This window comes from Trachurus trachurus (genome assembly GCF_905171665.1).
Source record: "Trachurus trachurus genome assembly, chromosome: 5".
Lineage (NCBI taxonomy): Eukaryota > Metazoa > Chordata > Actinopteri > Carangiformes > Carangidae > Trachurus > Trachurus trachurus.
The window spans coordinates 3,431,496-3,454,340 of record NC_139896.1 but is presented as its reverse complement, the minus strand read 5'-3'; the positions used below and the strand labels follow the sequence as shown (position 1 = coordinate 3,454,340).

Sequence of the window (22,845 nt, the reverse complement as noted above, 5' to 3'; positions counted from 1 at the left end):
CCTGCAGCGAGGGGGTCCGTGGTTTTTATGTCAGTCTTCAGTGATGTGTCTTGGGACGGCCATGTTGAGTCTGCCATGCTGGTGTTTCTCAAGTTTTTCTCTGATGTGTTTAAGGTCTTAGTGTTGACGTCTTGACTGGACGCCCCCTCAGATTGCTTGTCACTGTTCTTCACTGAGCTGTTGAAGCCGCTGGCACCAGGTGGTGGAGTGTTGGGTGTAATCTTCTGGTACAGATCTCTCGTGGCATGGCTTGACGTTATGTGGGAAAGTTTGATCTCTTGTAGTCTTTGACTGTGAGCCAATCGCTCTGTCATTGTTTTGATATCATCTACTTGCTTAATCAAGGTGGTCATCATCTGTTTCTGCTGGTCCTCCTCCACAGTGAGTCCTGCAGTCAGAGGGTCCTTGATGTTCATGTCAGTCTTCAGTGGTGTGTCTTGGGACGGCCACGTTGAGTCTGCCATGCTGGTGTTTGTCAAGGTTTTCTCTGATGTGTTTAAGGTCTTAGTGTTGTCGTCTTGACCTGACGCCCCCTCAGATTGCTTGTCACTGTTCTTCTCTGAGCTGTTGAAGCCACTGGCACCAGGTGGAGGAGTGTGACCCAGGGGTGATGTCATGGCATGGCTCTCCATTGACCTCTCTGGTGTGTTTAAGGTCTCAGTTATGATGTCTTGACTTTTTCTTGGCCCACATAGGATCATTTCTTCAGACGACAGAGTAACAAAGAGCTTGTTCTCCTTCTTCTGGATGATCTTCAGCATCTCCTTCCACTGTTCTGGATCTACGTACTTCAGAGGAACAGTTGAGTCACTGGATTCAGCCGAGGACTTCATGGCCAGGTTTATGAATTCAGAGAGAGCTTTCTGTGGGTCTCCACCTTTCTGACTCTGTGGTTTAAATGTTACCGTCACTTCTGCTGCAATTTCAACTCCACTCTCTTTCTCTATACGTTTAATTTCCTCCTTGTAGATGTGGCTCACGTACAAGAAATGACTAACTGGGAGAGGACAAGTGTACGTCTCCTCTGCTGCTGCAGGAGCTGATGCTGAACTACTTTGTTCCTCCAGCTTCACTTCCTCCTGGATGAAAACAGAATGTACTAGTTTAGTAAAAATCGATTTTTGTAATCATTCATTCCTAGTGATTTAATATATTGTCCATACATCTTGTGGATCTGGCAGAAAAGAAGAAGACGAGAGGTTCACTGAAGCAGCAGCTGGTTCTTCTGTCTCCATCTCTGGTGGTGTCAGATCAAAAGACTTTACTGTGACTTTATTCCCCTCTCTGGTGGTCAGTGTTTGTCCACGCAGTTTGTTGAGCAACTTCAGGGCTTAAAAAGAAGAAGAACACAAATTAATTTGCAGAGAATAAGAACAAATTTGATGCTAATGAAATGTATCACATGGCAGTCAACTCAAATCGTTGTAGTTGTAGGGTCTGAGTTTTAATTCCAATTTTAAAATTCTGTTATACTGCACCTGATGCAGGTTTTATCTTTATCTCAGCGTTCCCGTCCTCTGAGGCCTTTACAACACTGATGTTGACTTGAAGGTTGTTTGTGCTGATCCAACTTTGAAGAACTTGTGATAGTTCAACGATACATTTCAGTGGTTGATAACCGTCTAACCACTGGACAGAGGCAAAGACTTGAAATTCATCCTCCTCCTCCTGAGATGAAGTCACTGGATCCTGTAAACATGACACAGAGCCACTGATTTTATAATGCAACTCAAAGTGACTAAGGACAACAAAGCCTTACATGAAAAAAAAAGTCAAATTAACAAGTGTTATGTTAAAGCAGAAGTGAGTGATATATTTGTGTTAATATAAGTCTTAAATAGTTATATCTTCCGACAGCAATCACTTACATAGAGTGTTTGGACTGAAACACGGGTCTGTCAGTCCCTCTGCTCTGCTCTGAGCCGAAGAGAAAACATTTATCGTATCCTACAGTTTTTATCCAATGAGGAGAGAGAACGGCATGCAGGGCTGTGTGTGCAGCCAAGGAACGCCGTGAATGTGGTGACGTAGCGACGAGGACTGTTATGGTGCGTTCAAGGAAACTCGTATTTTTCCGACCGTGAAGTAGTACCAGTTCGATCTGGTAGGAGTTCACCGGTCGGAAGTTACGAGTGGCCGTTATAGTGACTTTCACCGGTAAAACAGGTCGGAAAAACACGAGTGGGTTGCCTGAAACGCTACAAAGTCGTAAGTTGTGACTTGAAGCTGTAATTTACGATTTCAAAAGCCTGCCTGGAACACAGCATTAGCCAAAACGACCGGACCACTCACTTCTGCTTTAATGTTAAAATAATAAGTATGTTAATAATATAAAGTATTTTACCTGCATACATATTGTTTAAGGATATATTTTTGGTATATTATTCTCATAACAATTGCATAGTAATGTCAAGAAATAGCATAGAAATAACAGTCAATTTCATATAGTAATGTCATGATTTTCATAAAGGCGAAAGATTACACATGCTTTTCATGCTTTGAATTTTTTGGGAAAGGCCAGAATTTTTCTCCACCAAACCTTTGCAATTGACTGTTATTTCTGGGCTATTTTACACAATCAATGGTTATTTCTTTGCAATATTTCTCGACATTACTATGAAATTGACCGTTATTTCTAAGCAATTTCTAGACATTATGACGCAACATAATTTACTCATTATAGTTCCTTTTGTCTTAACACTTTCTCTCTGGCGTACTGTTTTCATTAGAGTTCCCGTAGCTGATGTCACTCCCAGCATGCAATAGTCAAAATCAAAACAATGCCATGTTGGCATACTGCACATACATCTTGTGGGTTCGACACAGAAGAAGCAAAAGAAGGTGGGAGGTTGATTGAGGAAACATCTGATTCTTCTGGTGGTGTCAGACTAAAAGACTTTACTGTGACTTTATTCCCCTCTCTGGTGGTCAGTGTTTGTCCACGCAGTTTGTTGAGCAACTTCATGGCTTTAAAAGAAGAAAATAAATGAGAACAAATTTGATTGCAAATTAAATGTATCACATTATAGTAGACTCAAAGTGTTGTAGTTGTAGGGTCTGAGTTTTAATTCCAATTTTAAAATTGTTATACTGCACCTGAGGCCGGTTTTATCTTTATCTCAGCGTTCCCGTCCTCTGAAGCCTTTACAACATCGATGTTGACTTTAAGATTGTTCGTGTTGATCCACCTTTGAACAACTTTTGTTAGCTCCATCTTACATTTCAGTGGTTGATAACCGTCTAACCACTGGACAGAGGCAAAGACTTGAAATTCATCCTCCTCCTCCTGAGATGAAGAAACTGGAGCCTGTAAACATGACGATGCCATTAGAGCCACTGTGTTTTATCTCAAAGTAACTAAGAACAACAAAGACCAAGTGACTTACATGAAAAAACAAGTCAAATTAATAATGTTAACATAAGCAATATGATAATCATTGAGACCCAAGTGGACATAACAGGCTTTGATAATTTGGGATTAGCAGAGTTTATCCTGACAATTTGTGCTTCCAGTTACATAAGCCTGCTCTGAGACTCCAGCTTGATATCTCACTGTGGATAAAGAAAAAAAAAAGAAAAAAAGAAGAAGTCAAAACCAGGAAATTATGCTGTTTAGGTTGGAAAAGACAAGTTTCAATGTCCTTTTGTAATGTTAGCTACAGCATGTAGATTAGATTAGATTAGAAAACTTTATTGATCCCCAAGGGGAAACTGCTTTGCCACGCAATAAAAACACAAACATCACTCAACAAACAATACAAACATTTCCATACCATTGCACAAAACTTATCAACATGATTGGATACTTCATACAACAGAGTAGGCTGCTCAAAGCAAGTGATTTAAATTGATATTAATATAGGCAAGGATAAATAAATAAATATACACCTCCAGAAGATAAAAAACAACAACAACAACAACAACAACAACAATAGACAGCCGCTATTTGTGGTTAAAATATCTGACTGCTGCAGGAACAAAGGAGCGTCTGAGTCGTTCAGTAGAACACCGAGGCATCACTAAACGCTCACTGAAGGAGCTTTTAAGATCCCTAAATATATTGTGGAGTGGGTGGTTATCATAGAGAAGGACTGTTTTCAACTTGGTCCTTGTTCTCTTCTCCACTATTACCTCAAGCTTATCTGGGTTAAAACCAATCACTGAGCCAGCCCTCTTGATTATTTTATTAATCCTGTTCTTGTCGTCAATAGGTATACTGCCTCCCCAGCACAGGACAGCATAAAATAAGACACTAGCCAGGATGCCCTGGTAGAAAATGCCTAGCAGCCTTGGGCTAATGTCAAAGGATCTAAGTTTCCTTAGAAAGAAAAGCCTGGACTGGATGTAGGCTAGTGTTTTATGAATTTTGCATAGAAAAACGTTATTCATCAAGTGCTAACATGGCAGCACATTAGGCTATATATTATTATCACGGTTATACCTTTTGCTTCTAGTAGAGGAAAATGTAATTTGCTCATTAGAAGTGCATTTCGTGCATTTTCTCTCTGGTGTAGCCCATAATAGATCCATGGTGTAGCCAAAGATGGTTTATCTTTAGTGTAGCCCAGAGCGATAGATATAACATGTTATATCTATCGCTCTGGTGTAGCCTAGCCAAAGATATTTGTCTTTGGCCTAGCATAGACAGCCTAGCCCAGAGCGATAGATATAACATATGTTATGTCTATCGCTCTGGCCTAACCTAGTTCCGGTAGCTGCCGTTACTCCCGGCATGCAACGGTCGGAATCAACTGTTGCCAAGCAACAGCATGAATGTGATCCACAGAACCGTTGAATCGAGCCATAGATATCTATGGAATCGAGCTACGAGCTGAAGAAAACAGAGCAATGGGAACCCGTAGGGACCACTTCATATCAGGTACAAAGTCCAAAGTTTACTAACTTTGATAACTTGATTATATTGCGATTTCTAGCCGTTTAATTTTCACATACAGGCAAATTTGACCTATGTATTAGGCATTGGCATGAGGAGGGAAGACCGATCATCTAAGTTAAAAATAGCCTAATAATCAAAAACAATTGTGACAACTAACACAAAAGCCGTTTTGACTGCATGTGACAGATCTTTTATCATTTTTCTACAATGTTCAGTTTACACACTCACAGCTTCCATCTGCCCCTTGGTGTCGCTGTCTGTCCACATGTCGTCGTCTCCGTTATCTAACACAAAACATTAGTCAGGACACTGATAGAGTATGTGACAAAACTGGTTCTTACATTAATGCTGCATTTCATTATCTGACGTATTTATATTGAAAACACGTTTATATGTTTAAGATTAATCACTTCACCCCACTTTACTTAAGGTTACAATCTCTATGGTTACAACAGAGTAACGCAAACTCCTACAGGTTCGTCTTTCTTTTATTTAGACACAACACAACATGAAGTCGTGAATCTGAGGTTTGATCGAACAAACACAGTAAACCTTTTCACTCACCTTCGTCTGTGTCTGTGCTGCGAACAAACTGTTGCTCCTTCTTCTTCCAGATAAATGAAAGTGAAAGCGTCGCAGCGCCGCATGACGCTAACGTCACTTTAATAACTAACTAAACACCAGCCTGCAGTTTTTAACATGTCTGACAGATATGATGTGAAGCTACACTGAGAAGTTCATGCAGACATTTCAATGCAGTTGTATAGGTACATTGTACATTGTGTGTTTGCAGTGTTCAAGGGAAGAAGAAAAAAAAACCCACCTTAGCACATTTATCTCCATGTATTGAGGGAAGTTTTTGAAATGCATCCCAACCCTGACAATGTATTAGGAGGGAAGACAGATTCTTTAAATTAAGAATAATAATAAGAAAATTGTGATAATTAACACAAAAACATTGTTTGACAGCATCGTTCCCACTTAATTTAGTGCAAATATCTACAGTATTAATCATTGACACCACAGCTCCTTTAACATTTTGTCCAATGCTCAGTTTATAGACTGATTAACAACTACTCACTCCACACTCCATCGTCTCATCAGAGCCGCTGTCTGTCCACATGTCGTCGTCTATGTCATAAACACAACAGGACATTAGTCACACGACAAAACAATTGTTATATCCACACTGCATTTCATCATCTGATGAATTTATATTGAAAACATGTAAATGTGTTATGGATTAACAGATTTAACACAAACTCTTACAGATTCACTCTTTACAAGTCTCTTTTATTTTTTATTTTTTTTTAACAAACCTGTGATACAACATACAGTCAAGTTGTGAATCACTCATTAGTCTGAGGTTTGGTCAAACTAACATAGTATACTGTAGTAAACCTGCTCACTCACCTTCCCGTGTCTTCGCTGCAAACAAACTTTGTTGCTTCTTCTTCCTAAAATGAAAGTGTTGCAGCTCCACGCTACACTGACGTTGGTTTAATAACTCACTACAAACCCCAGCCTGTAGTTTTTACATGTCTGACAGATGTGCTGTAAACATATACTGACTAGTTCATACACATTACAATGCAGTTTTGAAGTATAGCTACATCTCTGTGTTGTGCATTTTACATCAAATTTAGATTGTATTACTATGGTTCAAACCATCCAGCTCTATATGAAGTAGTTATCTGTTTATTTTATTTGTAAAAACCAGACTGGGTTTGTGAGTAGACTTTTTACCTTAGGAGATTTGCAAAATCATACATTTTAATGAAAAATGACACATACCGGTAGCCTTAATAGTGCACAATGGATGAATGCTCTTTACAAAATAGTTAACAGTTATTGTAAATAAAAAAAATTGAAAATAGTACAGAAAAAAAATCGCTGCATCATGTTTAGATTCAATGAGTCTGTAGACAGTATGTTGCTTTGATCATTTATTAGGCAAATGGTAAATCATAGGTTATACAGATGTTTCATCCCTTCAGTGTTACAAACAGAAAAACTTTAGATCAGAAAAAACTGAAGAAATCCTTCATCAAAGAAAACTTAAATCATTAACACCCGCTGACCTGTGGGTCAATTGATACTGGACCCATCAGGCGCTGGACAAGCCAGTGGGTGTTAAGGGGTTAGTAGAAGATAATAGTTTCTGCTCATCAATAAACTATTAAGACAGTAAATGATCCAGTGCACCTCAAAGCAACCTTAAATGATGATACGAATAATTGCATATAATAATACATGCATTTCAGTAATTTCTCATCTATAATAATCATCTGTTTAATATTTTTGTTTGTACATGTAAAATTTGATTTCTGACAACAACTCTCCAAAGTCACTTAGTGTCGAGTCTTCACTCAACGCCTTTAGCCTTCAGCTCGTCTCTCACTCTGCTCAGGTAGTCTGGGTCAGGATAACCAAAGCTGCAAAAACAGTGTACACAAGAGTTAATGTAAACAACTTTGGCAGAGTTAACACTGACAAAGAACATTTAGGGTGTATTCACACCTGTTTAGTGCGCACCCTGGTGCGCACCAAATGTTAAAATGATACATTGTTTCATTTTTCAGTTAGTGCGGTTGCATTCACACCTGCTTTTTATCACTCGGGACCAAACTTGGAGAACGTCACGTCTCCATGACTACCGGTTGGAATCTGGAAGCGCTGATTGATAAAACAATGATGGAGACTCCAGTAGAGCCGGTTGTTAGTAGCTCTGGTCATTTATTTCTATATTGTTTGCATGTATAACTCTGTTTGGTACTTCCGGCTGGTTTCCGGTTGCGTTCACCCAGCTCGGTCCCGTTAGTTCCCGGTTAAACGTTAAACACGGACCTCCGCTGCTCGGTAATCAGCTGCTCCGCGGACCCGAGGGACGGACCCGCCGACCTGAGCGGACTCAGCGGACACGCACCGACCGGCTGCCCCGCTGCTGCTGCTGCTGCTGCTTCGTTTGTGGGGACAGAGCTCCGCAGCACCGGGGCACCGGGCGGTCTCCCCGCTGCGTTAACCCGTTGTCAGTGACTACGGGAGCCCTTTTGCTCAAACTTGTTGAGTTCGCCTGGCAGTTGGCTCGCACCAGAGTGCGGTTGCTTTCACACCTAAACTAGTGCGCACCAGAGTTCGGCTGGAGCCGAACCGAGACCACCTCCTCAGGCCGCACTAGTTTTGGTGCGCATTAGAGTGCGATGTGCTTTCACACTGACCCAAACTGGACCAAATTTGGTGCGCACCAGATTTAGTGCGCACTAACACTGCAGGTGTGAATACACCCTTAGTGAAATAAATCTGTCACGTGTACCTTTCTGGTCCTCCATACATGGAGGTTTTGTGGTGAATGTCGTTCCAGGTCACCTGGTTGTCCGCCCCGGTCGTTCTGGACGTCCCAACAGTGAAGATGAGTTTCTGCTCAAATGCTCTCTGCAACAGTTTCAATACATCTCTGCCCTCTCTGTTGTCTGGTAGATAGGCTATTCTCTGAGTACCATGGAACCTTTTTCCGGGTTTGGGATGTTTTTTCTGTGATGGAAGAAAGAAGATTAGCCATAACAACATAAATGTTATAGATTTTATACAAAAGTAAAATATAATTAACCATATTATTACCGTCTGTATCCCACTTGGAATATCATAGCTGATAACTATAGTGCCATATGGTGAGAATCCAGGGAGAGATGTGGTAGTTGTTCTCCATGACATTGTTCCTTCAGGCTGGTCTCCTTCTACCTTATCGAAGACGTCTCTGCACACAGGACAGATTGGCCCCGAGTTTTTCTTTGCTTGATCCAGACACTCCCCACAGAATGCATGTTTACACTTCAGCTGTTTCTTATTGGTGAATGTGTCCATGCATATAGGGCAGGTATCGTCTTCATTGTCTCCTCCTGACCGTCCATTGGACACAGGTCCACTAGACGCCCCCTCTGATTGCTTGTCATTGTTCCTCACTGAGCTGTTGAAGCCACTGGCACCAAGGAATGGAGTGTGACCCAGAGGTGATGTTGTAATCTTCTGGTACTGAACTCTAGCGGCATGGCTTGACTTGTATCTTCCCGATTTTCTGTTGGAAGGTTTCATCTCCTGTCGTCTTTGACGGTGGGTCGTCATCTGCTTCTGCTGGTTCTCCTCCACAGTGAGTCCTGCAGCGAGGGGATCCTTGGTTTTCATGTCAGTCTTCAGTGGTGTGTCTTGGGACGGCCATGTTGAATCTGCCATGCTGGTGTTTGTCAAGGTTTTCTCTGATGTGTTCAAGGTCTTAGTGATGTCATCTTGACTGGACGCCCCCTCAGATTGCTTGTCACTGTTCTTCTCTGAGCTGTTGAAGCCTCTGGCACCAGGTGGAGGAGTGTGACCCAGGGGTGATGTCATGGCATGGCTCTCCATTGACCTCTCTGGTGTGTTTAAGGTGCGTTTAAGGTCAGTGACGATGTCTTGACTTTGTCTCGGTCCACATACGATCATTTCTTCAGACGACAGAGTAACAAAGAGCTTGTTCTCCTTCTTCTGGATGATGCTCAGCGTCTCCTTCCACTGTTCTGGATCTACGTACTTGAGAGGAACAGTTGAGCCACTGGATTCAGCCAAGGACTTCATGACAAGGTTTGTAAAGTCAGAGAGAGCTTTCTGTGGGTCTCCACCTTTCTGACTCTGTGGTTTAAATGTTACCGTCACTTCTGCTGCAATTTCAACTCCACTCTCTTTCTCTATACGTTTCATTTCCTCCTTGTAGATGTGGCTCACGTACAAGAAATGACTAACTGGAAGCTGACACATCTCCTCGTTAGTCATCCTCTCCTCTGCCGCTGCAGGACCTGATGCTGAACTGCTGGAACTACTTTGTTCCTCCAGCTTCACTTCCTCCTGGATGAAAACAGAATGTACAGATTTTGTAAAATCAATTTTGAAATCATTCATTCCCAGTGATAATATTAGATATTGTCCATACATCTTGTGGATCTGGCAGTGAAGAAGAAGACGAGAGGTTCATTGAAGCAGCAGCTGGTTCTTCTGTCTCCATCTCTGGTGGTGTCAGACCTGAACTGCTGGAACTACTTTGTTCTTCCAGCTTCACTTCCTCCTGGATGAAAACAGAATGTTTAGTTTAGTAATTTTTGAAATCATTCATTCCTAGTGATTTAATATATTGTCCATACATATTGCGGATCTGGCAGAAGAGAAGAAGCAGAAGAAGACAGGAGGTTCACTGAAGCAGCAGCTGATTCTTCTGTCTCCATCTCTGGTGGTGTCAGATCAAAAGACTTTACTGTGACTTTGTTCCCCTCTCTGGTGGTCAGTGTTTGTCCGCACAGTTTGTTCAGCAACTTGAGGGCTTGAAAAGAAGAACAACACAAATTAATTTGCAGAGAATAAGAACAAATGTAATTGCAAATTAAATGTATCACATGGTAGTAGACTCAAAGTGTTGTAGTTGAAGGTTCTGAGTTTTAATTCCAATTTTAAAAATTCTGTTATACTGCACCTGATGCAGGTTTTATCTTTATCTCAGCGTTCCCGTCCTCTGAGGCCTTTACAACACTGATGTTGACTTTAAGGTTGTTTGTGTTGATCCACCTTTGAAGAACTTTTGTTAGCTCCATCTTACATCTCAGTGGTTGATAACCGTCTAACCACTGGACAGAGGCAAAGACTTGAACTTCATCCTCCTCCTCCTGAGATGAAGAAACTGGAGCCTGTAAACATGACACAGAGCCACTGTTTTTCTACAGTGCAACTCAAAGTGACTTCGAACAACAAAGACTTGTACCAAGTGCTTTACATAAAAAAAAGTCAAATTAATATTAACAAATGTATGATAACAGTAAAAATCAAAACAACGCCATGTTGGCATACTGCACATACATCTTGTGGGTTTGATACAGAAGAAGTAGAAGAAGACGAGAGGTTCATTGAAGCAGCAGCTGGTTCTTGTGTCTCCATCTCTGGTGGTGTCAGACTGACAGACCTTACTGTGACTCTGTTCCTCTCTTTGGTGGTCAGTGTTTGTCCACACAGTGTTTTAAGCAACTTCAGGGCTTAAAAAGAAGATGAACACATTAATTAGCAGAAATAAAAACTAATTTTAATGCAAAAAGCAATATTACAACATGATACATGTATCACATGGAAGTCGACTCAAAGTGTTGTAGTTGTAGGTTGTGAGATTCAATTTCAACTTAAAAATTCAGTGATACTGCACCTGATGCAGATTTTATCTTTATCTCAGTGTTCCCGTCATCTGCGGTGTTTACAACATCGATGTCAGCTTTGAAGTTGTTTGTGTTGGCCCAAGTTTGAAGAACTTTATCAAGTTCAACGTTACATTTCCGTGGTTGATAACCGTCTAACCACTGGACAGAGGCAAAGACTTGAACTTCATCCTCCTCCTCCTGAGATGAAGAAACTGGAGCCTGTAAACATGACACAGAGTCAGCTCGTTTTACAATGTAACTCAAAGTGACTTAGAACCAGCTACATGAAAAAAAGTAAAATATTAAAATAAGCAATTTGATAAAATAATACACACTCTGACTCAAGTGGACATGACAGGCTGTGATTATTTCTTGTCACGTAGAAAGTCCAGTCCAGACGGCAGCAAGGAACACGTAACACGTGGGAAGCAGGTGAAGCAGTGAGTCGGTGACATGCAGGGTCGGTAGCGGGCTAAGGAGTGAGTGTGGAGCTGGTGAATAGAGGATGAGGAGCAGCTACGTGGTGATCTGAGTCGACTGACGGAGCGGCTGGCAGGCTGAGTGATGCAGAGGCAGGGTTAATGGAAAAATACTGAGCATAAGCAGGGTGACTGAAATGTAATGGTGCCTCCAGTTTCATAGTTTCACCTAAAACACAGAGGCCTGCGCTCTTAGACTCTAGCTTGATATTTTATCCATCTCTTTATTTAGTTCAGTCAGACAACTTTGAAATGAGAGCAAACTATTAATTGAGTGCAAGCTGAAGCACATTATACTGTAGGTATCCTTGGGCATGGCTGAAGCAGGTTTGGCGTCAGGCTCTCTCAGATATTCCTTCCCTCAATGATCTGGTTTGACTGATTATTATTTAGACGGATTATTTAAAGCAGAAGTGAGTGATCCGGTCGTTTTGGCTAATGCTGCGTTCCAGGCAGGCTTTTGAAACCGTAAATTACAGCTTCACGTCACGACTTACGACTTTGTAGCGTTCCAGGCAACCCACTCGTGTTTTTCCGACCTGTTTTACCTGTGAAAGTCACTATAACGGCCACTCGTAACTTCTGACCCGTGAACTCGTACCAGATCAAACTGGTACGACTTCACAGGTCGGAAAAACACGAGTTACGGGTTGCCTTGAACGCACCATAACAGCAGCCCCCGCCCTCGTCATGGATCTATTGGTCCTCGTCCCTACGTCACACAGCCCTTCATGCCGTTCTCTCTCCTCATTGGATAAAGGTTGTAGGATACAAGGAAAGTTTTCTCCTCGGCTCAGAGCAGAGCAGAGTGACTGACAGACCCGTGTTTCAGACCAAACTTGGACTATTGCACATAGGCTACTGCACTTTACTGCAATTATTGTTGTGTGATGTTTTTTATTCCTTTTGTTTTATTCTGTTTTTCTCTCTTATCCTGTTGCTATTTGTTGCTGCTGCTGCACAAATGTAAATTTCCCCACTGTGGGACAAATAAAGGAATCTTAACTTAAAGGAGTATTATCGCAAAATTCGGCCACTAGATGGAGCCAGGCGGAGCTTATCAGATATAAACAAGTGGGCAGCTGTCAGAGAGAGAGAGCAGCCTCGTTTAGTCCCCCCCGCCCCCCCTCCTTCTCCCTCACCAGGCCGAATGAACGTGCAATCACGGGAAAAAGAAAACTCGCTAGTGGAAGCGGCAGCTCTACGTCGCGCACAACCACAACAACGACAACAACAACTGAAACGTCCTCCTCCTTAATAACGCTGAGAGGACAGCTGAAGAAAGACACAGGGACGTGGAGACAAAGTGTTCTACCAGCGATTCAGTGACTGTGAGCACCCTAACACTGCTACATTACTTACTGTTGCATATTTGTCCGGTTCGGAGGTCGGATTTGCGAGTTCCGAGTGCATTTTAACGCAGCAAGCGCCGGGCCGGCTTGGATCATAACAAAGACAAATGCTGCATTTGCCCAACGGACACTATACTGTTGGCGATTTTTTTTGTAAATTTACTTATGGCTTCCCCCGACCCATCTTTTGCATATGTCAGCTTATTTTATGCTATTACTGCTGTATTTGCGATAATGCTCCTTTAACTTAAACACTCTATAGAAGTGATTGCTGTCGGAAGATATAATTATTTAAGACTTATATTGACACAAAAATATCACTTACTTCTGCTTTAAATTAAAAGTAATAATAATAAAATTGTGATAATTAACACAAAAACACTGTTTGACAGCATCGTTCCCACTGAATTTAGTGTGAATATCTATTAATCATTGACACCACAGCTCCTTTAACATTTTGTCCAATGTTCAGTTTACACATAAACAACTACTCACAATTTCCATCGTGTTGATGTCTGCAGACATGTTCTTGTCTTTTCCCTTGAACACACAACAAAACATTAGTCGCATCATGACACTGACATGACAAAAATTATTCTTAAATCCACGCTGCATTTCTGAGATCAAGAGCCTCAGATTGATTTGGGGGCAATACTGTACACTCCAAAATTAATACAATGTAGTTGCACCACTTAGACATATGTGAAATGGTTGAAAAACAGCATAATATGTGATTAAAAAAAAAAAAAGTGTCTAAGAACTGAAATGGACTTTTTTTTGTTATTTGTTTAAGAAAGAAAAGAGAGAGAAAAGACGTGTTGACGTTGCTTAGTAATGTTACTGCAGTTGCTGTTGCGGTCAGCCTCCTGTCTCTTTATGGACACTGGACTGCAGGTCATGCCAATCAGTGTGCGGACCGGTGGTTGGTGGAGAGGAGGGGGGGCAGAGAGAGCCAGAAGTTTGGTTGCAGCGCGACTGTGTTGCAACGCAGAGAGCTGAAACGGTTGAGGTTCTGAAGTTATTAGACACCCTAGAAAAGTGACAGTATCTTTGCTCTCACCATCTCTTTATGCAGTCTATGCTCTGTGCTTATCTTGCTTGACAAGGGACACAAACTTTACAAAGAAATGAAGGACAGTGATCAGATATTGATCAGACAGTGTTGAATACGTGAGTGATAATTAATGAGTAGTTCAGGTTGTCTTTACTCGTCTCTCTCTGATTTTTAACAAACCTGCGATATGACATGAAGTTGTGAATCACTGATTACTCTGGGTTTTGATGGAACAAACGCAGTAAAACTGCTCACTCACCTTCCTCTGTGTCCTGTGCTGCGAACAAAATGTTGTTGCGTCTTTTTCCAGACAAATGAAAGTGAAAGCGTCGCAGCGCCACATGACGCTGATGTCACTTTCATAACTAACTTCAAACCCCAGCCTGTAGTTTTTACATGTCTGACAGATGTGATGTGAACCTACACTGAGTTTTGAAGTAAAGCCACATCTGGAGCCTATGTTACATTTTACTTAAGTGTGACAGAGTAATGTTGTAAAATTCATCAAACTTCGATGCAGCATCTGCACCACTGTGGAGCTTTTTACTTTACATCACTAATTATCGTCCAGTAATTATTCTGAATTCGATGATTTTGCAGTTTGCAGTCAGTTCTCTGAACGGAGGCACGGGCACACACAGGTAGCCTAAGTGGTGTGTGTGCAGTAATGTTTACTGTTTATTTCGAATATGCAAATAGTACAAGGCTTCCCAATTGCTACTAAACAAATTATTTGCACAAGTTACATAGAAATGAAAATTGAGGAAGCAAAAGAAAAAAAACAGTAAAAAAAATATTTATAATAAATATAATTTATTAAAAATAAACATTTATTTTATTTGTGTAAAAAAACAGATAAAATTCATCGAGGTTTGTGAGTAGTCTTTTTACGCTCAGTGGTTTGCAAAATCATACATTATACCTTTGTTTTGATGATAAATGACACAGCTTCAATAGTAGTGCATGATGCATGAAGGCGCTTTACAAACTACGATAACAGATAATAATGTTAGGAATAAAAATTTAAAAAATGTACAAAAAACAAATTGCTCCTTATGTTTAAATTCAATGAGTCTGTGGACGGTAGGTTGGTTTGATCATTTATTAGGCAAACAGTAATCATGACATAGGTTATATTTATGTTTCATTCCTTCACTGTTACAAACTGAAAAACTTTAGATCAGAAAAACTGAAGAAATCCTTCATCAAAGAAAATTGGAGTTAAATCATTAACACCTGCTGACCTGTGGGTCAATTGATACTGGACCGACCAGGCGCTGGACAAGCCAGTGGGTGTTATGGGGTTAGTAGAAGATAATAGTTTCTGCTCATGGCAAGGTAAGGCAAGGCAAGGCAATTTTATTTGTATAGCCCGTTTTTACAAACAGTTTGTCTCAAAGGGCTTCACATGGCATCACAACAACATCCTCTGTCCTTAGACCCTCACGTCGACTGAGGAAAAACTCGATGGAAAACCCTTTTAACAGGGAAAAAAAGGAGAAACCTCAGGGTGAGCAACAGAGGAGGGATCCCTCACCCAGGACGGACAGACGTGACATAGATGTTGTTACAGACAGAATGTGGGAAACATGGAATCATCAATAAACTCTCATGATAGAGAATGATCCAGTGCACCTCAAGCTCTTAATGATGCTGATACAGTATAAGAATGTGCATTTCAGTAATTTCTCCTCTATAATAATAATAATCTTTGTTAGATTTTTTCTTTGCATATGTAAAATTGGATTTCTAGTAGCAACTCTCCAAAGTCACTTAGTGTCGAGTTTTCACTTGATGCCTTTGGCCTTCAGCTCGTCTCTCACTGTGCTCAGGTAGTCTGGGTCAGGATAACCAAAGCTGCAAATACAGTGTGCACATGAGTTAATGTAAACAACTTGAGCAGAGTTAACACTGACAAAGAACATATAGCAAAATAAATCTGTCACTTGTACCATTGTGGTCCTCCATCCATGGAGGTTTTGTGGTGAATGTGGTTCCAGATCACCTGGTTGTCCAACCCGGTCGTTCTGAACGGCGCAACAGTGAAGATGAGTTGCTGCTCAAATGCTCTCTGCAACAGTTTCAGGACGTCTCTGCCCTCTCTGTTGTCTGGTAGATAGGCTGTTCGACGAGCACCAGTGAACCATCTTCCAGGATTTGGATGTTTTTCCTGTGATGGAAGAAAGAAGATTAGATATAACCAACAAAAATGTTACAGATTTGAAGATACAATTAACCATATGATTACCGTCTGTATCCCACTTAGAATATCATAGTCAATGACTATAGTGCCATGGTGTTTGTATCCAGGGAGAGATGTGGGAGTTGTTCTCCATGACATTGTTCCTTCAGGCTGGTCTCCTTCCATCTTATCGAAGACGTCTTTGCACAAAGGACAGATCGGTCCCGAGTTTTTCTTTGCTTGATCCAGACACTTCTCACAGAATGCATGTTTACACTTCAGCTGTTTCTTATTGGTGAATGTGTCCATGCATATAGGGCAGGTATAGTTTTTGTCTTCTTTTGACTGTCCCTTGAAGACAGGTCCACTGGACGCCCCCTCAGATTGCTTGTCACTGTTCTTCACTGAGCTGTTGAAGCCACTGGCACCAGGTGGAGGAGTGTGACCCAGGGGTGATGTCATGGCATGGCTCTCCATTGACCTCTCTGGTGTGTTTAAGGTGCGTTTAAGGTCAGTGACGATGTCTTGACTTTTTCTTGGCCCACATACGATCATTTCTTCAGACGACAGAGTAACAAAGAGCTTGTTCTCCTTCTTCTGGATGATCCTCAGCGTCTCCTTCCACTGTTCTGGATCTACGTACTTGAGAGGAACAGTTGAGTCACTGGATTCAGCCGAGGACTTCATGGCCAGGTTTATGAATTCAGAGAGAGCTTTCTGTGGGTCTCCACCTTTCTGACTCTGTGGTTTAAATGTTACCGTCACTTCTGCTGCAATTTCAACTCCACTCTCTTTCTCTATATGTTTAATTTCCTCCTTGTAGATGTGGCTCACGTACAAGAAATGACTAACTGGGAGAGGACAAGTGTACGTCTCCTCTGCTGCTGCAGGAGCTGATGCTGAACTACTTTGTTCCTCCAGCTTCACTTCCTCCTGGATGAAAACAGAATGTACTAGTTTAGTAAAAATCGATTTTTGTAATCATTCATTCCTAGTGATTTAATATATTGTCCATACATCTTGTGGATCTGGCAGAAAAGAAGAAGACGAGAGGTTCATTGAAGCAGCAGCTGGTTCTTCTGTCTCCATCTCGGGTGGTGTCAGATCAAAAGACTTTACTGTGACTTTATTCCCCTCTCTGGTGGTCAGTGTTTGTCCACGCAGTTTGTTGAGCAACTTCAGGGCTTAAAAAGAAGAAGAACACAAATTAATTTGCAGAGAATAAGAACAAATTTGATGCTAATGAAATGTATCACATGGCAGTCAACTCAAATCGTTGTAGTTGTAGGGTCTGAGTTTTAATTCCAATTTTAAAATTCTGTTATACTGCACCTGATGCAGGTTTTATCTTTATCTCAGCGTTCCCGTCCTCTGAGGCCTTTACAACACTGATGTTGACTTTAAGGTTGTTTGTGCTGATCCAACTTTGAAGAACTCGTGATAGTTCAACGATACATTTCAGTGGTTGATAACCGTCTAACCACTGGACAGAGGCAAAGACTTGAAATTCATCCTCCTCCTCCTGAGATGAAGTCACTGGATCCTGTAAACATGACAGAGCCACTGATTTTATAATGCAACTCAAAGTGACTAAGGACAACAAAGCCTTACATGAAAAAAAAAAGTCAAATTAACAAGTGTTATGTTAATGTTAAAATAATAAGTATGTTAATAATATAAAGTATTTTACCTGCATACATATTGTTTAAGGATATATTTTTGGTATATTATTCTCATAACAATTGCATAGTAATGTCAAGAAATAGCATAGAAATAACAGTCAATATTATAGTAATGTCATGTTTTTCATGAAGGCAAAAGATTAGCTACACATGCTTTTCATGCTTTGAATTTTTTGGGAAAGGCCAGAATTTTTCTGTTATTTCTGGGCTATTTTACACAATCAATAGTTATTTCTTTGCAATATTTCTCGACATTACTATGAAATTGACCGTTATTTCTAAGCAATTTCTAGACATTATGACGCAACATAATTTACTCATTATAGTTCCTTTTGTCTTAACACTTTCTCTCTGGCGTACTGTTTTCATTAGAGTTCCCGTAGCTGACGTCGCTCCCAGCATGCAATAGTCAAAATCAAAACAATGCCATGTTGGCATACTGCACATACATCTTGTGGGTTCGACACAGAAGAAGCAAAAGAAGGTGGGAGGTTGATTGAGGAAACATCTGATTCTTCTGGTGGTGTCAGACTAAAAGACTTTACTGTGACTTTATTCCCCTCTCTGGTGGTCAGTGTTTCTCCACGCAGTTTGTTGAGCAACTTCATGGCTTTAAAAGAAGAAAAGAAATTAATTTGCAGAAAATGAGAACAAATTTGACTGCAAATTAAATGTATCACATTGTAGTAGTAGTAATACTGCACCTGACGCAGGTTTTATCTTTATCTCAGCATTCCCGTCCTCTGAAGCCTTTACAACATCGATGTTGACTTTATGATTGTTCGTGTTGATCCACCTTTGAAGAACTTTTGTTAGCTCCATCTTACATTTCAGTGGTTGATAACCATCTAACCACTGGACAGAGGCAAAGACTTGAACTTCATCCTCCTCCTCCTGAGATGAAGAAACTGGAGCCTGTAAACATGACGATGCCATTAGAGCCACTGTGTTTTATCTCAAAGTAACTAAGAACAACAAAGACCAAGTGACTTACATGAAAACATAGCAATATGATAATCATTGAGACCCAAGTGGCAGTGGCGTAGCTGGGCTGTATTCCACATGGGTTTTGAGGTCCAAGGGGCCCGCGTGCGCAGCGGGCCACATTGCACACACAAATAGAGGACAGAAAAAAAGCCCCCCTCCCCCCCCCCCCCCCCCCCCCCAAAAAAAAAAAAAGTTTTTTATCATATTATGAACATTATCTCTGCAGTGGTTGACTCTGATAAAGTGTGCTGTTACTGTTGTAACGAATGTGAGCTGGAAAGACTGAAATGTTGTTGTTGCTACAACTTTAAATAAAGTTGAAAAAAAAAAAAATAAATAAACAAAGGCCGCTCCTAAAGCCCGTCCGGACCGATTTAGATGTAGCTAACACCTGTCAAAGTTCTGTTCAAACTGGAAATATTGTGGATTTACCTTACAGTCTATGGCAGGGGTGCTCACACTTTTTCAGCCTGAGAGCTACTTTTCAAGTGACCAAGTCAAAATGATCTACCAACATTATTAATGATTCACGTTTATTGATATAGCCTAGTATATGAACATACATAACACTTCATATACAATATGTCGGTGTAGCCTACCTTTCATAACTGCATGAATCCATATGGCACAATAAATGTCCATACATTTTTGGTCATCCAGTGGTTTGTCGGACTATGCGGGGGTTAATAGCGCTGCAGCTGCATTTACCGTGGCCCCTGTCTGTATGTGAACCTGTGTCTGTCTATGTGCGGGCAGAGATCAGAGATGGTGTTTTTTTAATAATCATGCTAGCGTTTCACCATCTCTCATCTGTCAGCTGTCAGCCTCTCAACCTGCCGCCTCTCTCGCGTGCGTGCGCACCGCACGTAAACACACATGAAGAAAAAAAAACTTTTTTTTTTTTTTTTTTCTGTTAGTGGGAAACACTGATCAAGCTGTGCGTACGCACACCTCTCCGCAATATTCCATTGATAAATCACACCGGACCCAAGAATGGTGCGGACATGAACACACCTCATACTCCGCCCCCAGAATGCCTCAGCACAACCATATGGTCAGCACGTGCATAATTAAGTAGCCATGTGCTCTGTGGAGCGGAGTAACAACAAAGACAACAGGCGGAGAGCTGATTCACCCGGAATGATGCTTCGGCGGACCTGCCCTCGCTTTTGAGGTCGGTTGTGAGAAAAATGCCTACTGTCCAGACAACTGTGTTTTTTTAAATATAGCCTAGGCCTACTTTTTTTTTTGTTCTTCATCACGCGATCGACCCAATCGTAATGAGCACCCCTGGTCTATGGGATTTACCCATAAAACAAACATTTTACGGCAAAACAGCAAAGGTAAGAGGAAATGTACAACCATGTTTTGGTCAAGCAGTGTCTGTGTGTGCTGGACTTTGCTGGTTGTTGTCTTCTCTCTCTGCCTGCTGCTGTGCAGCCGCGTTGCTATGTAACGTTCCAATCTTTGTAGCCCTTTCATATGAGCGGTAGCTGTGTTTTGCATAATGCACAGTAGTATACCAGCCAGAAATGTGGCGACTGGGTCCACACACAGGTGCTTCATGAAGTTTGATGTTTAGTTGTTTATTTGAGTAGTGTTTGGGCTGTGTTTGGGTCATAGAAACATTGTTTTTACACGTTGTAGACCAGCTTCTGTTGTTTAATTTGATGTAATAGACGCATGGATCAGCTCAAATTGGGAGGGGCCGCGCCCGCTCGTATCCCCCCTTAATATGCAACATAATGCAGTGACCCAGTCTGATGTTACACTCTGTGCTACCTGCCGCTGCGACGGAAGGCAGCCGCGGTCAACCGCGTCCCGAACCTCCCTATGACCAGCCAGCCCCTGATTTAAACCAAAGAAAAAAAAAAAAATCCTCAGCAGTGTGGGGGCCGCAGGATTTCACCACAAGAGGGCCCATGGGTTTACAAAACCCACCAACCCTACGTCATCTACGCCACTGCCAAGTGGACATAACAAGCTGTGATAATTTGGGATTAGCAGAGTTTATCCTGACAATTTGTGCCTCCAGTTACATAAGCCTGCTCTGAGACTCCAGCTTGATATCTCACTGTGGATAAATAAAAAAAACCAGTCAAAAGTCAAAACCAGGAAATTATGCTGTTTAGGTTGGAAAAGACAAGTTTCAATGTCCTTTTGTAATGTTAGCTACAGCATGTAGGCTAGTGTTTTATGAATTTTGCATAGAAAAACGTTATTCATTAAGTGCTAACATGGCAGCACATTATGTATTATTATCACGGTTATACCTTTTGCTTCTAGTAGAGGAAAATGTAATTTGCTCATTAGAAGTGCATTTCGTGCATTTTCTCTCTGGTGTAGCCCATAATAGATCCATGGTGTAGCCAAAGATGGTTTATCTTTAGTGTAGCCCAGAGCGATAGATATAACATGTTATATCTATCGCTCTGGTGTAGCCTAGCCAAAGATATAAACCGTCTTTGGCCTAGCATAGACAGCCTAGCCTAGTTCCGGTAGCTGCCGTTACTCCCGGCATGCAACGGTCGGAATCAACTGTTGCCAAGCAACAGCATGAATGTGATCCACAGAACCGTTGAATCGAGCCATAGATATCTATGGAATCGAGCTACGAGCTGAAGAAAACAGAGCAATGGGAACCCGTAGGGACCACTTCATATCAGGTACAAAGTCCAAAGTTTACTAACTTTGATAACTTGATTATATTGCGATTTCTAGCCGTTTAATTTTCACATACAGGCAAATTTGACCTATGTATTAGGCTATGGCATGAGGAGGGAAGACCTTTCATCTAAGTTAAAAATAGCCTAATAATCAAAAACAATTGTGACAACTAACACAAAAGCCGTTTTGACTGCATGTGACAGATCTTTTATCATTTTTCTACAATGTTCAGTTTACACACTCACAGCTTCCATCGGCCCCTTGGTGTCGCTGTCTGTCCACATGTCGTCGTCTCCGTTATCTAACACAAAACATTAGTCAGGACACTGATAGAGTATGTGACAAAACTGGTTCTTACATTAATGCTGCATTTCATTATCTGACGTATTTATATTGAAAACACGTTTATATGTTTAAGATTAATCACTTCACCCCACTTTACTTAAGGTTACAATCTCTATGGTTACAACAGAGTAACGCAAACTCCTACAGGTTCGTCTTTCTTTTATTTAGACACAACACAACATGAAGTCGTGAATCTGAGGTTTGATCGAACAAACACTGTAGGCTAAACCTTTTCACTCACCTTCGTCTGTGTCTGTGCTGCGAACAAACAAACTGTTGCTTCTTCTTCCAGATAAATGAAAGTGAAAGCGTCGCAGCGCCGCATGACGTTAACGTCACTTTAATAACTAACTACAGACACCAGCCTGCAGTTTATAACATGTCTGACAGATGTGATGTGAACCTACACTGAGAAGTTCATGCAGACATTTCAATGCAGTTTTAAAGTAAAGCTATCTGTGTGTTGTAGGTACATTTTTACTCAACAACATGTGTGACAGCACTGAGAGTAATATTATAAAACACAATCATCCAGCTTAGTATTAGGCTATATGGTTCAAACACCATAGATCCAGCTCTGTATGGAGTCAGCCTCATTCTCAGCACCTGCACCACTGTGGAGCTGTTTAATTGTGCATCACTAATTACAGTCCAGTAATTATTCTGAATTATTTGATTTTACAGTTTGCAGTCAGTTCTCTGAACAGAGGCACGGGCACACTATCCCACAGGTAAGGTGTAGACATCACAGGTAAGTGCTGTGTGTGTGTGTGTGTGTGTGTGTGTGTGTGTGTGTGTGTGTGTGTACTATGCATGCAGCTGGCTGATGATGGGATGGTGCAGAGCAGATGAAGGATTTCATGGGAAAGAGTCATGTCTACACTGTTCAGCTGTTTGTTTTGAGCGTTTTCCTCCACCAGGAGCAGGAGGCTGCAGTTACTGCTCGTCTCTTCCTCGTCTATTTATTTTGTGATAACGTTCGTCCGGGTTTGTGAGTAGA

General features: G+C 41.3%; 2 protein-coding genes across 2 annotated transcripts in view; both read right to left on the bottom strand.

The window, feature by feature from the left end:
* Positions 1 to 7,149: 7,149 nt before the first annotated feature.
* LOC310986578 (uncharacterized protein) overlaps positions 7,150 to 22,845 on the bottom strand; it is a 42,334-nt gene continuing 26,638 nt past the window's right edge. The window contains exons 3-9 of the mRNA XM_083972536.1: positions 11,106 to 11,316; positions 10,769 to 10,941; positions 10,389 to 10,599; positions 10,063 to 10,238; positions 8,516 to 9,769; positions 8,211 to 8,428; positions 7,150 to 7,332 (exon numbers count right to left, since the gene is read on the bottom strand). Of these exons, the coding sequence (XP_083828662.1) occupies positions 7,263 to 7,332; positions 8,211 to 8,428; positions 8,516 to 9,769; positions 10,063 to 10,238; positions 10,389 to 10,599; positions 10,769 to 10,941; positions 11,106 to 11,316 (2,313 nt within the window). The 3' untranslated portion in view covers positions 7,150 to 7,262. The remainder of the gene's footprint in view (positions 7,333 to 8,210; positions 8,429 to 8,515; positions 9,770 to 10,062; positions 10,239 to 10,388; positions 10,600 to 10,768; positions 10,942 to 11,105; positions 11,317 to 22,845) is intronic.
* LOC310986580 (E3 ubiquitin-protein ligase DTX3L-like) lies at positions 15,714 to 16,498 on the bottom strand. The gene is made up of 3 exons (XM_083972538.1): positions 16,231 to 16,498; positions 15,935 to 16,152; positions 15,714 to 15,839 (listed from the first exon to the last, which is right to left on the bottom strand). Exons 1-3 carry the CDS (start codon positions 16,471 to 16,473, stop codon positions 15,770 to 15,772), a joined length of 531 nt encoding a protein of 176 aa, XP_083828664.1. The 5' UTR covers positions 16,474 to 16,498; the 3' UTR covers positions 15,714 to 15,769.